The sequence below is a fragment of the Nomascus leucogenys genome, chromosome 3 (assembly GCF_006542625.1).
Source record: "Nomascus leucogenys isolate Asia chromosome 3, Asia_NLE_v1, whole genome shotgun sequence".
NCBI classification, from domain to species: Eukaryota; Metazoa; Chordata; class Mammalia; order Primates; family Hylobatidae; genus Nomascus; species Nomascus leucogenys.
Window position 1 is genome coordinate 151,045,797 of NC_044383.1, and position 18,543 is coordinate 151,064,339.

The 18,543-nt window shown below is 38.4% G+C and overlaps 1 protein-coding gene across 6 annotated transcripts in view; it reads right to left on the bottom strand.

Moving 5' to 3' along the window:
* Positions 1-18,543, bottom strand: part of PDE10A (phosphodiesterase 10A) — a 662,241-nt gene that overhangs the window by 8,316 nt on the left and 635,382 nt on the right. For all 6 annotated transcript variants that reach the window (XM_030809949.1, XM_030809952.1, XM_030809953.1 and 3 more), the window contains 3 exons: positions 8,808-8,919; positions 4,842-4,922; positions 2,042-2,130 (listed from right to left, as the gene is read on the bottom strand). In XM_030809949.1, coding sequence (XP_030665809.1) covers positions 2,042-2,130; positions 4,842-4,922; positions 8,808-8,919 — 282 coding nt within the window. The remainder of the gene's footprint in view (positions 1-2,041; positions 2,131-4,841; positions 4,923-8,807; positions 8,920-18,543) is intronic.

The window sequence follows — 18,543 nt, forward strand, 5'->3', positions numbered from 1 at the left end:
ACATCATAAACTTTTTAAGTGTTAATAAGGTTAAAATGGCCTTTAAGAAGTTATGTGGTGCAGCCGAGTATACTGAAGCAGGAATGAGGCAGAGCTGCCCACACAGTGGACAGTGTGTTCTCAGAGCCCCACAACGAAGTCACCTCCACAGCTCCCTGCGGCGCCGGGCACGCGCCTCCACAGCTCCCTGCGGCGCCGGGGACGCGCCTCCACAGCTCCCTGCGGCGCCGGGCACGCGCCTCCACAGCTCCCTGCGGCGCCGGGCACGCGCCTCCACAGCTCCCTGCGGCGCCGGGGACGCGCCTCCACAGCTCCCTGCGGCGCTGGGCACGCGCCTCCACAGCTCCCTGCGGCGCCGGGCACGCGCCTCCACAGCTCCCTGCGGCGCCGGGCACACGCAGCCAGCACTCATGCCCTGGCTTCCAAGTACCTGGCATAAAACACTCAGGATTTCTGGACAGGAAAGGACTTTTGAAGATTGCTTAGTATTTGTTTAAACAACATCTTTGAATTTACACTGGTATTCCACTTTCTCTTTAATTTTGCATGCACTTTTATAACCTAATTCCCTCAAGATTGATCTGGCCTCACACTCCATATTGCCCATTATGACTTAGGCCTTTGTAATAAGGTAAAATTTTAATAAACTAACCAGGGATTAAGGTCAATTAAGGCGCAACAAAACAAGGTGGGATGCTAAGTTTATCTCCACAGGAGCAGGGAGGAAGGAGAAACCATTTCTTAAATACTATATATATAAAATTGTTAATATTGCCTATTGGTCTTTTGTTGAAAAAAGCAGAAAAAAAATTTCAACAGCAGAAGATAAGAGTATATTAAGTTTCTGGTTTTGTGTAAAACTCACTCTGGCCATTGTCTGTCCTCCGTCCTCCCACAGGGCATCCACTCCAACCCACCCGAGGCAGAGCTATGGCTAAGTAGTTAAAACATGGCCCGGAGCCAATTCACCTAAAAAAGACTCACATGCACAGCTGCTGGCTATAACCCTTTGACGTCCTCAGAGGGAATTTATAAAGTAAAATGAAAATCTTTAAAAATATCCAAGGTTCTTAACCGAGTTCACTCTTTAAAAAGGGTAAGAATGGAATAGGGAGAAATATGAATCTAGAAGAGATAACGATGCTTAAATGTCTTTTTGGAAGGAGAAAAAGACTTAAAGAGGAAGCGCGGTTATCCAAAATTTAAGGTCCCCTTCTTCCATTTAAACAACAAACTGTGTGATCTAGTCAGCCTCTTCCTGCACAGGCATCCTCAATAGACACCACTGCCTTGTCTTTTTAAAAACAGCATTGGGCGGGTCCTCTGCAAAATAACAATAATAATAAAAACTTCTTCCTCCTTTCTGGTGTATGAATGACTTGATATGAACAGACACTCTCCACGTATATATAGTGGACTACATAGGGACATATTGTGGCTGTGTGAGTCATGAGAGCCAGGGGCCCCTCTTGCAGGACTGACTCCACGTGTCCCTTAGCAGAATGAGGCAGCCTGGCCAAGGGCTTTCTATCCCAGGCCTGAGGACCTCCAGGGACAAGGTCCCTTCAGCACAGATGCAGCTCTCATAAGGCTGGAAACCAAGCTGGCCTTGCGAGAACCACACACATGCCCTTTCTAACAGAAAGACCTGGTACCACACCCAGACTGAACGTGGGCGTTAAGAAAGCGAGAAGGGTCTCCCACACCGAGACAGAGGCCCTCCCAGTCACTCGATCATCTGGGCCCTGACTGTGTCTGGCCCCAGTCCCCAGCCTGTTCCACTGGCCCTCTCTTCAGAGTGTGGCCAGAAGAAGCTACCCAAGCACCCAAGGTGCCTGAGGCTCCTCTTTGAGGAGAACTGAACCAAAGCGGAGAAGTCGTGGCCCTGGGGAAGCCAGGTAAGGAGGCCCCGAGCCCCTGAGCACAACTGCACACCTAGACAAACACACAGACCACAACACACTAGTGGAGTACAAAAATCCTACACAGATCTCAGTGTTTTTAGAAACAATATTGTTACAGCTGGAACCATAGTACATACCTGCATGCTTTCAGGAGAGGCTCCGTGGGGGGGAGGATCTGGGTAAGGGTTGTATAGCAGGGAATGGCCACGGCATTGTAGAACCCAAGCTGCCTCCGTGTGAAAACCACGGACAAGAAACAAAAGTGCACATTAGCAATTCTAGTGATATTTATATTTCTTAAGTGAATGTTCTGTTTCTGAGGCCTAATCATAAAATTACATGTTCTAGTTTTGCTGTATGTGATATTTGGGTTCCATGAATACTGTTATAGACTGTATTTTAAAATGCATTAAAATGGATTCTAGAAATATAAAGATTAAAAACATATTATAAAGGTTAATACCTACTGAAATCTAAGACTCAAGTACATTAAATGACATTCCGCTAACAGATCAGTCAGTTGATCATTCAAGTCCCGTGTTATCTCCGGTCACCTTTAGTGCTTTCTTGCAGACAGCCTGGTATTCTTTCGCACATATGGCTCTTTCCGCCCTTGTGCTCAGGTTTACAGCAGTGCTTTCTGCTTGTCTGCTACTCTTGGCTTTGGTGCCTTGTGTGGTGTCTCAATATTTTACTCATCCTCCCAGCCCTCTTATTGAACTAAAATAAGTGTCATTGGTTTTATCATAGCTCTTCCCATTTACTTTTTTTTCAATATATCACATTTCAAAGTTTAAAAATCTGTAATATTTTAAGCAATATATAAAGAATATTTTATTAGGAATTCTGGGTCACCTTGCAAATAAGACTGGCCTACTAAAGGCCAGACATAAAAGATATGTGACTACTAGCCAGATAACACAGCTTGTCTAGTCATAAGTCACTGGCCAAGTGGCTGCATCATGTACAAGATAAATAGCTCTCTAGATGAGGTGACCCCAAATCACAGCTTACCCATTTCTCGAAAGTACTGAACTTCAGTGATATGCATCGAAGCATACAGAAGGATCAAATGTATGTGGTTCCTTTTTGCTTTCTCCTGTTATAAAGTCTATCGTCACAGCACTCTTACTAGAATAGCACCTGTGTTATTTCCATTTTTAACTTTATGGCTCAAGCACAGACTTCCTTATTCTAATATTTAACAGATGTCATGGGGCAGAAGATCCCAGAAAAGATATTAATATTAGAAACTAGAGTATTTCATTATTATGGCAAATAATTTCACAGTCATCAACTATTTAGAAGCAATATGGTTGGTAAAATATGAACTGATCATAGAAATTTTTCTTTAAACCTTTGTTAGGCTGTAAATGGAAATCAAACTATTCTAAAACAAACTATTATCTTAATTAAAAACACTAGAGCAAAACCCATATGCTGACAACATCAATGAGAAATTTCCAGCTATGCCATGCATTCTGTTGGGATGACTGTTAACTACCGGGAAGGAAAAAAATTTTAGATCCCTATCTTAAATAATACAACAAGATACATTCCAAACAAGTTAATAAATCAAATGTAAAGTAATAAAGAAGAAACTAAAGAAAATATAGGCAAATATATTTACTCTCAAGATGGGAAAGAATTCAAATACAGTATGAAAAGCAGACACCAAACAGGAATGACTAACAGCTGTGACTCCATGTATGGGAAAATTCCATGAACAGTGGTAAAATGCGACAAAAACTGCAAAATACACCTGCAGTAAACATGATAGGTATTCAGGATCCGTTTCAAATCAAGAGGGAAAAGCGACCATGCCATCAGAAAACCTAGCCAGGGACGTAAGTGGAGGCGATGGCCATTCATTCAGCCTCTTTGTTGTGCTGGTGCCCTCTGTGAGCTGTGGACTTGCCTAAATTTTGTATAAATCAATTTTAAATAAAGTAGATGAATTTGAGAACTTATCAAAAACCACCATCCTGTGGACTTTTTGAAACATTTTCTAAACTTATCCGTATCATAATTATTTGCCCACAACTTCCTTGTTATGCCATTAGAAGACGAGACAGTTAACGAAAGCCATACTCTCAGAAATACATTACACCACACATACGCACATGCAAAATTAGCGAGGCACAAGACCTCTCAAAACATTCGAAAGCAAACATAAATTATGTAGTATGACCTGAAAAGAGGATAATTAATGTCAATTTATGTTGAGACAAAACACAAAATGTACTAAAATACTAAGCATTATTTGTCAAAAAAAAATGAACCTGAATCAAAATCGATAATGTAACTCTCCAAAAATATCTTTGTTTAGCCAATGACAAAATATTTTCTGCTTGTTAAAAATAAAACAATTCAAATTCATCCACCCCCTCTATTTCAAGTCAGAAAAAAAAGCCTATTTACTGCAATGGCAGCTGTAGAAAGAAGTCATGGCCAAGGTAGTATGAATTCTTTCAGTCCACAGAGATTTCCTAATCTTGGTCTTACTCCATCTAAATGGAGAAGGTTTCAAGTGGTTCTAGCTTCTGTCCTCTGAGCACCAAGTCCTTCCAGTCCACAAGGCAGCCAGACCCTCAGGATTCCTCACTGTGGCTTTTAGCCTTGGGACCAAAATCAGTGTTTGGAGTTGGACGTCAAACCCAGATTAAGAGTATAAACTCTTTTAGAGTCTACTTTCCTGAGTGTCTTAGCAAGTGAAGGCTCATTTGACTAGATGATTATTCAGGGTACACAGTTTTTCTTTTTCTAGTTCTCAATCATGTAAGATAAATTTCTGAAGTTTCTATATTAATCACCAGATCTGCCCAGAATAACCCATTCCCTTAATATATGATGACATGCTTTCCATTTATGTATGATTTTATGCCCACCTTAAACTATTTGGCTTTAGCAATTATAATTTACTTTAATAATTCATACCTGGCCTTGGGGGACTTCATCCTTCTTGTCTCTGTCCATCATAGGAATAGGCTGTATTCCCAATTTCTTCATTTCATCACCCTAAGATGAATGGGGAGAAAATCATGCTTTCTCAAATTTCAAATTGCTATACTATTTTGATATTATTGAATTATTCCCTTTATTCATTAATTTTCTTCAAAACAAATAATGTTTGTGGTTGTTAACCCAAGAAAAATATATCAAAATAATGAAAAACTTAATGTATCATTATTTTGTACTTTATCCTGATTTTCTCCACTACTGAATTACCAGAAACCCAGCCATCATTACTGGTTTCATTTTGCAGAAGTTAGTAAATAAATGTTATAATAAGAGGAGATACAGTAAACAGTGAGGAGAAATAACAATAACAAGATATGGAATAACCTCCAGGCCCTTCTCTCTTTCAAATGATCTTCCAAGTGCATGGAACTCAGTGAAGTTTGGCTTTCCAGAGGAATATTTACAGAGGAAGATAAACAACAACAGTCGGCTAAAATGTGCTAGTAAAGATGCAGTACAACAAACTACACATATCATCTAATTTACAATTCTAGGTAATAGTTACTAAAGATTCACTATGTTAGTTACTGAAGATTCACTTACAGTTATAGGTATAGTTACTAAACCTTCACTATGATGCAGGCACTGAGCTAAATAATTTGTAAATATTATTTCATTTAATCCTCATGAAATACTCTAGCATATGTTGTTCCCATTTTAAAGATTTTAGAAATTATCTTGCTTTTTATTTATTTGTTAAAGGTAAAACTTGTTACAGTCTTCTTCCTTAAGATTTCCTAATATTTTTCCTAACTTCCCACTCTTCCCTCATATTCTTTATTATTTTAATAACGTTAGTCATGTTTTTAGAAATCAGAAGTACAGCCTAGAAACTTCCCAGACTTGCTAAAATAGGGTCTACAAACAAACTACTATAACCATAATTAGGTATTTTTATGTACAGGACCAAAGCACTTGTCCCGACAAAGCAAAGCCACTTCAAGCATAGCTGCTATTCCATTGTTACCACTTTAAACTTAAAATCAGTGGTCTCAAACTTTTTGCTTCTCTATCCAAACTGAGTGAGACATACTAAGTCCCTTGCTCTCAAAGACTTGACAAGTCCAACAAGGAAACAGCTTTTTAAACAAACAATGATTTGAATATGTACTCAAAACAAAAATGCTGAAAAGGAAAAGAACCCAGTGCTACGGATCATGCCTCTAACGGAGGGCTGGGCCAATCTGAGGCTTTCACAGAATGCAGAGGGCAGGAGCATGCTCCAGGCAGAGACTGCAGGGAACAAAGACCTAAATGGCAGCTAGAGGCTGAGACAGGGAATACGCCTGCACAGGCACTGGGCAGGGGGCCAGCCACGTGGGGCTCTCCACACGGAGGTCATGATTTTGGTCTGTATTACAACAAGAGAATCAGAAGCAGGGTACGGATGGAATCCAAATTATTATCATCCCTATCTCATAAACTGGCCTCAGGTTAAATACCAAGTGCCAAAGCGGAATTTTAATCTCAAGCAACCTGGCACCAAAGACCACATTATTAATTACTTTTGCACAAATTCTAAAAGGTAATGGCAAGGAATTCAGTTAGAAAGTTGCAGTACTCAAGGCATGAGTTGGTGATGATCTGAAGAGGGGAATGATCGTGAGGATGGAGAGAAGAGACAGGACTTTATAGATACTGGGACCAACTGTCAGGACTTGGTGAATATATTCCTGCTTCTTCCTGTGGGCTACTGAGGTTGGTGAAGGCTTACCTAAGAGCGTGCAGAGAGCTGAATCATTATCTGTGGACTGAATAACCAGTGAATAATACAAAGGAAAAACATCTCCATTACATATCGGTCACATTTTGACATTAAATTCTCCAGCTTTTAATCCTGCACCTTCCTTTTGCTTTAAGTTGTCATTTAATGACTGAACGTTTTCTACATTCATCTAGAATATAGAAATCATATTACAGTCTATAGTTATGCCTTTCTCATAGCAATCCTGTACCTACACAAAACGTGCATTTTTAGTATGAGATAAAAAGATATTTCACAAACAGTGCAAGGTTTGTGCTCCTGCTGGCATAGCTGCAGTGATGGCTTCATGAATTTCCTTTTCTTTTTTTTGCAATGATCCTTACACGGGATTCATTTATGTTAAAATGTCAGCAACCACAGCTGCAGACTTCAATCTAGGGAACGTATCAAGCAACTCAACTTTTTCTTGTCATGTCATGACTTTTCTCTGCTTCTTGGGAGCACTTCCAGCATCCTAGTGTAACTCTGTATAGGTGCTATGGTGTTATGGAGGACTTACGGTATTGCACTAAACACAATGAAAAATATGCAAGAACCACAAGAGATCACTTTTTACTGTGATACACAATTTACTGGAGAGACGAATTGCTCAGAGACGATTAGCATCACAGAGTGTTTTAAACACAGCATTTTAAGTGGATACTTGAAACACTTGAGCTCACCACAACAGCAAAAGAAGGCTGCTGCAAAATTATTACAGGACTGCCATATGTACTACAGTTAACTTTATGCAGTTACGATTTAACACGGCATCTGTTTGTTTACATTTCTCTCCACAGTCTACAAGTGTGTATGTAAGTTTGATAAATTTTAACTTATCATAGATTTTTGTGTATTTTATGGTAGTAAATGATAAAATTGACCAGCATCTACATATATCTTATGCACTTATGGCATACCTAAATTAAATTTTTTTATATTTCTAGGATATTTTGTTCTGTATTTTTGTCATAAATCTCCAAAAAATCTTCCAATATATCTATTGAAAAATATCTACATATAAGTGGATCCACACAGTTCAAACCCGTGTTGTTCAAGGGTCAACTGTGCATTGAAATAAATCTTCCTACTTAAGTTTGATGGTAACTAGGTTCTGACACATACACAATAAAATAAAGAAAAAGCTCATGCGAGACTACGCATATGCGATATATAAAGCATTCCGGAGAAGTCAATGCCAGGAGTATAATCAACTCAAGGTCTGTGATCCTCATACAGTAAACATACTTTGGCTTTATTATTATGAAATAATTCAACGTGATAAACTTTTCCCACTAAACTTGTGGCTGAATGATTTGCTGTTTATGTTTTACACACATTCTTCTGTATGAATGAGATATACGACTGAATTATCAGCTGCTTTGTCCTCCAAATTTACTTTTATTTATTCAAACCAGAAGAGGTACTCAAAAGATTTATAGCTTTCTTCATAGAGTAATTTTTGAATATGCAAAGGCCTAGATATTCGTGACTCATTTGGATTGGAGAATTATATTCTACTTACTTACATACAATTCCATAAGCAAACTGAGTGGTACAATGCACATTATTGATAAATTAGGTAAGTCAGTCAAGAAAAGGTGTTAATAAAAGTCATTTATGTGTTGTTTCAGGAGTATTATGAATGAATATTCCACACATTCTGCAGAACACATAATTTGCAGGTGAGCTATTGGTTATATTTACATATTCTCAATGTCTATGGTGCAAAACAATTATTCTCCTGAATTTTTAACAGCAGGTGGATACATCCTGTATCATGGGACTCTCTGAGTACTTTGTCCAGTGCCTATCTAAAGTAGATGGCCAGTAATGTTTATTGAATGAATGAACAAAAGATCAGCTGTTAAGTAAGATAACTGTTATACCACTGTTCAGTGAATAAGTTCCTAAACTCTTTCAGTTGAGCTCAGAGAATTAGACACATATGTAAGTAATATGTAAAAGAATGATCATTCTCTCTTTGTATCTGCATAACTGCTAAATCCTTCAGTATGTGATTCACCACAGTTTTCTGAAATAACTATCAACATGAACAACTAACGTATTCTTAGCAATTTATCCATACATTTAATTTCTCCTCACTATCTATGTCAATATAAGAATCAAGGACATACCTCAGCCCAGAATTCTGCATATATATCATTTGCCGTCAATTTTGTAACGGGCCACAGTTTTGTCACAGAACAAAGATCACAGGCAGTCATCATCAAACCAATTACACGGTCTCTAGAACACAACAATATAAGACTGGTCAGCATAGCATTTGCACATTTATAATAAGGACTAGAAAGACTTCTGTATTTCAGGAGTGAAGTTTAAGTATGTATTACTTCATTAAAGAGCACGCAGAAGTGACAGCCAGGACAGTAAAATGGAATTAAAAATTAGTGTCATTTTCATCATAAGAACAAGAGTCACTTCTATCACAAGTCCCATGAGGAGTGCATCATATGTTCCTGTTGCCTCAATGCTACTGAAGAAATCAAATATAATGTAGGCTTTGGCTAGGCTGTCATCTAAATCCCCTGGTACACTTTTATGGCTATGGACCAGGCTTTCATTTTCATTGAATTTTGGAAATTTAGAGTGGGAAGATGTCTTAAGAGAAAATCTATCCCAATCCTTTCATTTTATATTAGCAAAGTCTGAGGTGCACGGAAATGAAATGACTTTTCTAAAGCGACAGGAATTTGTGGCAAGGCCAGAGGAGGAGGTAGCTGTGCAACCTGGTTCCTCGCTCTCCCCGTGCAAGTGTGTGAGCTGGATGCAGCCTCCAAACACTGTGCTTCTCATTAGCAGATATTTCTTTTCAACACCAGCCTTTCAACCAAAATGACTTTTCCCTTTTCAGCTGCTTGCATTCATAACTATGTGCTCCATGTCTGACTTTATTTTCTAAATATGGCTTGGTTTAATCTTTCCTCTTGAAGAAAAATAATAACTTTAAAAAAAATCAAAGACACATCCCTTACAATTTGAACACATTTGGTCTTGTGATGTGGCTACACTAAGTGAAGTCTATACTTAACAGAATAATTAAGTGGTAGTAATTAAGAAAGTTTAATGCACAACTTTAGCTTTTGTAAAGCAAATCACGTAATTTTAAAAGACAAACTATCAACAAGGATATAAAAGTGTGTAATGAGTGAGACGATGCTCTTATTTCTAGCTCCTATCTCAATTTGAATGAGTTTAAGCAATCCCCTGCTGTTAACCACCGCCTGACCTCTTCCAGGTCCACATTCTCCAACTGCGGGCACAGTCCTGCCCTAGCTCCCGAGCCTGTCTTGACCCGGGCAGACAGCACATTGGGAGCATCTATCTGTCAATTTGGCAGAGACTCTGCTCTAGTAGTGCTCTTAGCACATCTTAGCTCAAGCTAAGATGTTTGGATACCTAGAATACCCTGATTCTTATGATACCATCAGTCACAGAGTTCTTTATTTCCCATCAGCTCGCTTCCTTTAGCCCATTTAAGGAATCCACAGTTTTACCACCTTACTTTTTGTAAGGGCACATTTCAAGAGGGTATCAGATCTCTTACAGGTTAGACTAGATCGCTTTACAAACACTGGTTAGATCTACGCATGCCCTTCCTGTAACCCACACAGATGCTATGTGAAGATCCAAATCCCTTACGGTGGTCAGGGAAACTATAAGATTTTCTTAATGAGGTAGTTTCTAAGAACTTTGTGTCTTGAAGAATATTTATTTTTGGATTTGGACTTCTAACGTAATGAATATATGACCTTTTATTTCAACAGGTAAATTCATTTAAACACAAATCAAATGTGAAAAACTACCGTTTACAAATATTTCATATGTTTAAAATAATTCAATCTCATTAATTTATATTCACCAAAATAATCAACGTATATCATGGTGAAATAATCTAATAAGGTTTATCTCAAAAAACTTTCATAAATCTGTAAAACAAAAGAAGTGTCAATAGAACTGGGCATTATAAAACACATGAAAGCAATTTTCTTGCTGGAAATTATTCCCAACATAAAGTTGCCAATATAAGGATTGAAAGGATTATAAAACAGTTATTTAGATTTCAGTCAAAATTACTTAGACAAAGCACAAAAAATAAAAAAAGATTAGAAATTTGGCATCAAATGTCTTTAATAAATATAATTACTCATTTTTTACTCCCAATTCCAAACCAGTTAGATGGCCATGGCTATACAGAAATATTAATTGGGATCAACATTTTATTTCTATCCATGAATGGAATATAGAACTGACTGCTAACTGGGGTAGATCCTTAACTCCAAATGTGCTTTAATAACCAATTGTGAAAGGGATCATCATCATGCTAAGCCTACTCTTGGTGTGAGCTCACATCACCTAGTCACTAAAAACAATGAAGGAGGAGCCCAATACGATGCCTACGATAAAACGATCCTTAGTCACATAATTTCAGAAGGTTTAACTACATTCATTTATCCTCAAAAGTTGTGAATGCCTGCATGTATCAGGCAGTTACAGCAAAGAACCTAATAGACCCTTTTCTCAGAGTAATAATGTTCTAGTAGGGCAAGGCAGACAGTCAACAGATCAAAACTTCCATGAAGCAAGTGCTGGGTAAAAATAAATAAATTAATAAATACATACATACATACATACATACATACAGGCTACCACATGAAGATCTGGGAGGAAGGTCCAGCAGAGAGGAGCACACGTGAAGTCCTAATGTGGAAATAAGCAAGGCAGGTTTGAGGAACAAAAAGAAATGCCATTCTGGCTGCGACACAGTGAGTGAGGTGAAACACGGAACGTAGTTAAGTTTGGAGAAACGTGCTGGAGACAAGATAGGAGTTTAACTTTTATTCCAAGCTTGATGGTAAAATCTTGGTGGCTTTTCTCAGCAGAGTGGCCTGATACAGATATTAAAGAGGATCACTCAGGTCTGCTGGGTGGAGATGACTTATAGATCTGTGAACGGGCAAGGGCAGGTTCGGAGTGATCACTTAGGAGAACACTGCAGTAGTTCAGATGAGAGGTGAGGGCAGCTTCAAGTACAGTGACAGTAGTGGGAGAGGGGGAGTAGGAGGATTCCAGACATTAGAGGTAGAGCCAAATTCAAATTATTGACACCCATAAGAGTTATAAAGACAAGGCATCTCTCTCTCCCGTCTTCATTTCCTTTTCCCTCCTTTCTCCCCGACTGCCATGTATTAATTATCCCAGATCAAGTGGAGCAGATAAAGAGCACAGGCTCCATCACAGGCGTGCAGATATTCCAACCTCAAAGAGGCAGGCACCTCTCCCCAGAGTGCATGTTTGCCTTCGCAGTGCCATCCTATTTCAAGATTTTCTTCCCACATCAGAAGATCATGGAATCACAGAACTTTACCAAAGGAAGGCAAAATAGACCACACAGCCTGCAGTACTTCAGATGAGTTACTGATGGGCAAGAAGGAAGCGCAGCCCTCTCACACTACCCACAATCCCACGCCACACACTCTGCAAACCTGGCCAGCCAAGGATATACTGTTTTGTTGGAAAAGAAGAAACACCCGTTCTCTAATTTTATAATGATTATTTGAAATTTATTTTGAATTTCTGTATTCAAAAGTATACTGATGTATAAGCAAAGACCAGAATTACGTTATGAGGTAGTCTCAATTATAACTGTTAGAGTGGTTAAGTGTTACCAAGTGGTTAACTAAAAAGCAAACATGTGGGGGATGTACAGTGGATGTTTTGTTTAGAAGCTGTCATCTAGCCTCATTTTAATTATTTTACTTTAAAATAAAGTAACACATAGAATTTGAAAAGAAACTAGGTTCAATTCTTTTTTTCTCTAAATTATCACCTTAAAGCTTTTTTTAAATCTTGCTTTTAAACTCATTTTCAAGGGGTTTTAAATCACTGGGTTGAGTAATTTAAATCATATCTGTAATAACTACCATACTTTCATCAAAATGTGACCTATTTTGACTAATTTAGTAAACATTAAACTAGCCTAAGGATAATACAGTTTTTCTAAAAGTATTATTTGAACAGCTGCATACTCAAAATCATAGAAAATATTTTAAAATCTCACTGTTTCCAATAACATAAATAACTTACATATAAGTATAAACATGATATAGTAATTATCTCACTAAAATATACTTTAAGTTCTAAAATCTTAAGTTAATAAAACTCTAAATATGTTGCTTCTTTTAAAAATACATTTTTCTCCATTACAGAGAGAAAAAGAAATTATAAACGAATGGAAAATGAATCTTAGGTAAATGACTACCACAGAGGGAACTGCTGTTATTAAAGTTAATACCAGAGTATTATTCCTAGAGTTAACAACCTTTACATGGTCTCACAGAGTACCATACATAACTTTAAACCAAATGGGAACATTAGTGATCTTGCTTTAGAATTTCAGTTCCCCACATTTCAGATTCTTCAGTTGAAACATCAAACATTGCTGGCAGAGGGAGGCCTTTATGCACTTACAGTCCTACAGCAGGTAAAGGCTGGAGGCTGCTGCCACATTTGGGAAATGCTAAAGAAACTACATCATGATATATATATATATATATATATATATATATCAGATCACACATCACATAGACACATTTGTTGTTCTTCAAAGCACACAGCAATAGCTATGTAAAAATATAGAACTTTTCAAGTTCTATTTCTGAATTATTTGAAGAATTAACAAAGAATTGTTTAAGTGTTTAATACCATACCCTTTCTTTGACGTGCATGTACATCTAAATTAAGAAAAGACTTCAAGGCAAGTGGAGCAAAGGGATTGCTTTTGAAGGGTACAAATATTATCTGGGACTAAGAGAATAAACATTTTCATTTTAGAAAGATAACAAAGATAAGATAAATTATGATTTTTAGGCCACCATTTCAAATTATGAAATTAGTGTTTAAGAAAGGCAATTTGTGTTTAAGAAAGGCAGCTCCTGCATGAAATACATGAAAGTAAAAATTTTAAAAACTACCAACAACTTCCGTATTTGTCATCTTAATACTTAAAAGGATACTTTTATCTGATATCATAGCCTAAAACGCACTATGGTCTTTTCTGAATTTGCTGAAATGGTTCTTAGGCAAGACTATACCTGGTTCTATTTAGCCATAATGAGACCATGCTTGCTAATTTCAACAAAAAACAATAATTCTACTTTTGTCTACCCTTGGCTTGTGTTCAGAGCTGGTTTCCAGACATGACATTTGCTTTCAGTTGTAGTCAGGAAAAGTGCTTTGAAGGGAAATTTCAGTGCAGAAATCAAGCAGTTCACAGATGATTGGTGGCCCTGCATTAAGTTTCCTCTCTCTCTCTTTTCTGTTACTAGCAAATCCTCTTTCATAAGCTAGAATTAAACTGTCTGATATAGTTGTCCCCCACCCAAATCTCATCTTGAACTGTGGTTCCCATAATCTCCACATGTTGTGGGAGGGACGAGGTGGAGATAACTGAATCATGTGGGCAGTTTCCCCCTTCCTGTTTTGTGATAGAGAGTTAGTTTTCACAAGAGCTGATGGTTTTATAAGGGGCTTCCCCCTTTGCTGGGCACTCATTTTTCTCTCTCCTGCTGCCACGTGAAGAAGGATGTGTTAGCTTCCCCTTCTGTCATAACTGTAAGTCTCCTGAGGCCTCCCCAGACATGAAGAACTGTGAGTCAATTAAACCTCTTTCCTTTATAAATTACCCAGTCTTGGGTATTTCTTCATAGCAGCATGAGAATAGACTAATACAGTAAATTGATACTGCAGAGAGTTGGGTGCTGCTATAAAGATCCATGAAACTGTGGAAGCGACTTTGGAACTCAGTAACAGGCAGACGTAAGAAGAGTTTGGATGACTCAGAAGGCAGGAAATTGTAGGAAAGTTTGGAATTTCCTAGAGACTTGGACAACTCAGAAGACAGGAAGAAGTGGGAAGGTTTGAAACTTCCTAGAGACTTGTTGAATGGCTTTGACCAAAATGCTGACAGTGATAAGGACAATGAAGTCCAGGCTGGTCCAGGTGGTCTCAGATGTAGATGAGGAACTTGTTAAGAACTAGAATAAAGGTCACTCTTGCTATGCAAAGAGACTGGTGGCACGTTGCCCCTGCCCTAGGGAACTGTGGAACTTTGAACTTGAGAGAGATGATTGAGGGTATCTGGTGGAAGAAATTTCTAAGTGGCAAAGCATTCAAGGGAAAGCAGAGCATAAAAGTTTGAAAAATGCGCAGTCTGATGATGCAGTAGAAAAGAAAAACCAATTTTCTGGGGAGAAATTCAAGCCAGCTGCAGAAATTTGCTTAAGTAACAAAGAACTGAGTGTTAATCACTAAGACAATGGGGATGTCTCCAGGGTATGTAAAAGACCTTCATGGCAGCTCCTCCCATCACAGGCCCAGAGGCCCAAGGGGGAAAAATGGTTTCGTGGGACCCCCTGCTCTATGCAGTCTTGGGACATGGTGCCCTGTGTACCAGCTGCTTCAACTCCAGTGGCGACTAAAAGGGGCCAATGTATGGCTCAGGCTGTTGTTTCAGTGGGTGCAAGCCCCAAGCCTTGGTGGCTTACATGTGGTGTTGGGCCTGAGGGTACACAGAAGTCAAGAATTGAGGTTTGGAAACCTCCACCTAGATTTTAGAGGATGTACGGAAAAGCCTGGATGTCCAGGCAGAAGTTTGCTGCAGGGCCAGAGCCCTCATGGATAACCCTGCTAGGGCAGTGTGAAAGGGAAATGTGGAGTCAGAGCACCCACACAGAGTTCCCAATGGGGCAGTGCCTTGTGGAGCTGTGAGAAGAGGGCCATTATCCTCCAGATTCCAGAATGGCAGATCCACCTACAGCTTGCATCGTGCACCTGGAAAAGCTGCAGACACTCAATGCCAGCCCATGCAAGCAGCCGGGAGGGTAACTGTATCCTGTAGAGCCACAGGGGCAGAGCTTCTGAAGGCCGTGGGAGCCCACCTCTTGCATCAGCATGACCTGGATGTGAGACATGGAGTTGAAGTATATCATTTTGGAACTTTAAGGTTTAATGGCTGCCCTACTGGATTTCAGATTTGTATGGGGCATGTAACCCCTTTGTTTTGGCCAATTTCTCCCATTTGGAATGGCTATATTTACCCAATGCCTGTACCTCCTTTGTATCTAGGAAGTAACTAACTTACTTCTGATTTTATAGGCTCATAGGTGGAAGGGACTTGTATCAGATGAGACTTTGGACTTGAACTTTTAACGCTGCAATTAGTTAAGAATTTGAGGGGCTGTTGGAAGTAGAGGATTGTGTTTTGAATTGTGAGGACATGAGATCTGGAAGGGGCCAGGGGCAGAATGATATGATTTGGCTGTGTCCCCACCCAAATCCCATCTTGAATTGTAGTTCCCCTAACCCTCACTTGTCATGGGAGGGACCAGGTGGAGATAACTGAAACATGGGGGCAGTTTCCCCAATCCTGTTCTCACGATAGTGAGTTAGTTCTCACAAGAGCTGATGGTTTTATAAGGGGCTTCCCTCTTCGCTGGGCACTCATTCTTCTTCCTCCTACTGCCATGTGAAGGAGGACGTGTTTGCTTCCCCTTCCATCATGATTGTAAGTTTTCTGAGGTCTCCCTAGCCATGCTAAACTGTGAGTAAATTAAACTTCTTTTCTTTATAAATTACTCAGTCTTGGCTATGTCTTTATTAGCAGCATGAGAACGGACTAATACACTGTCTAATAATTGATTTCTAGGATCCCAAATTCACTTGTCAGTCTTTGCCATTTATAAAGTTTAAAAAAATTTATTACTAAGTGTAAGGTATTTGTGAAGTCTGCACTGTATGTCTTATGTAAACAAATTATTCATCTGCATTTGAAACACACATGACAATGACTTTCATACACAATTGGGCTTTGGTTGTTTCATTTTTAAAATAAAATATCATAACAAATATCTAGTGTCTTTAATCACAGTTGTGGTCACAATGTCAACATGAGTAAATGACATAATAGCTAATGACATCATAGTAAATGTGAGGGGGAGGTGGTAAGGGCCACTGGTAAGGACAAAAGGTGGGAAGCAAGTGTCAGAAGATTAGGACTTCCAGCAAAAGTCAAGAGAATGTAACTCCAGAATGAATGAAACAAAGAATGAAATTAAAAAAAAAAATTACCAGGACAAAAAAATGCCATCGAAGATATACATGAGTGTATGACCACATGATACAGCCTATAATTTGAATTACTTGCTATTTTGGATTATTTGGTTACTTGAGAAATATTTGCTGAACACCTACCATGTGCTAGGCACTGTCACAGTTATCCATATCTCTGGGCCTTACCACTACACAAAAGCCCAGAATGTGACTCCTTCCATTACATGACATTCCATCATTGCAACAAGGATGGTATGCCACATAATTTATGTTCAAGCCAATACAGTTTTGAGAGTAAAAGCCAGCACTGCTATGAATTATTTTAGCTCAACAGGTATTCGCTGAGATTGATCGAGGCAACCTGTGGAGCATGGTCACTCTAATTTTAACACAAAATATCCATAAAATAAATAATGAAAATATAACGTTTGAGAATTTTTTTTTTTTGAGACTGAGTCTCACTCTGTTGCCCAGACTGGAGTGCAGTGGTGTGATCTCAGCTTACTGCAACCTCTGCCACTGAGGTTCAAGCAATTCTCCTGCCTCAGCCTCCCAAGTAGCTGGGATTATAGGTGCCTGCCACCACACCCAGTTAAATTTTGTATTTTTAGTAGAGATGGGGTTTCACCATGTTAGCCAGGCTGGTCTCGAACTCCTGACCTCAAGCCATCGACCCACCTTGGCCTCCCAAAGTACTGGGATTATAGGCGTGAGCCACTGCACCCAGACAATTTGAGAATTATTCTAAAAATATTAACTTTAAGTATTAATTTTTCCACTAAATGAAAATGCATTTATAAGTTGCACCTTTCTCTCTATCTACTTATGGTACAGAAATGCACTGATTCTTAGTACAAATAAGGATGCCTGGCTCTATACATTAGGCAACTTGAGTTCTCAGGCCAAGTCTGCCATTTATTTCTTCAAATGAAATAAACACTCCTTCTGTGTTTTAGTATTAATTCTGGATAGAAAGGAAGAGGCCACTGACTGTCATCCATCAACTACCCAAGATAGTAATTATAATTGACATCTCCAAAAAAGATCACCTAAGAAATATTACCATATATTAGCTATAAAGTTTCAAACAATATCAGATAAATTGATCCACTAAAAGTATAAAACCAATGAAATTAAGTTGGATATTTACCAAGCTAATAAATAACAAGCATGTTAAATGTTATAGTTCCATTTTTAACAAATGGTGCCAGAACAACTGGACATCTGCATGAAAAAATAAAACAACGCATCTAGACAGAGACCTTACAACCTTTAGAAAACTTAATTCAAAATGGATCACAACCTTAAATATAAAACACAAAACTGTAACATATAAATATATATATATATATATAAACATAGAAGAAAAATCTAGTTCATCCAGAATTTGGTGATGACTTTTAAATACAACACAAAGGCATGATTCATGAAAGAATAAGCTAGACTTCATTAAAAATTAAAAATTTATGACCTGCAAAAGATACTGTCAAAAGAGTAAAAAGGCAAGCCACAGACTGAGAGAAAACATTGGCAAAAGGCATATCTGACCAAAGACTGTTACCACAAATATACAAAGAACCCTCAAAATTCAACAATAAGAAAACAATACCCAAATATAAAAATAGGGCTAAAGACATGAACTGACACCTCACTAAAAATATATATAAAGATGGCAAATAAGTATGTGAAAAGATGGTCCACAACATATGTCATCATAAATATGAGGATTAAGACAATGAGATA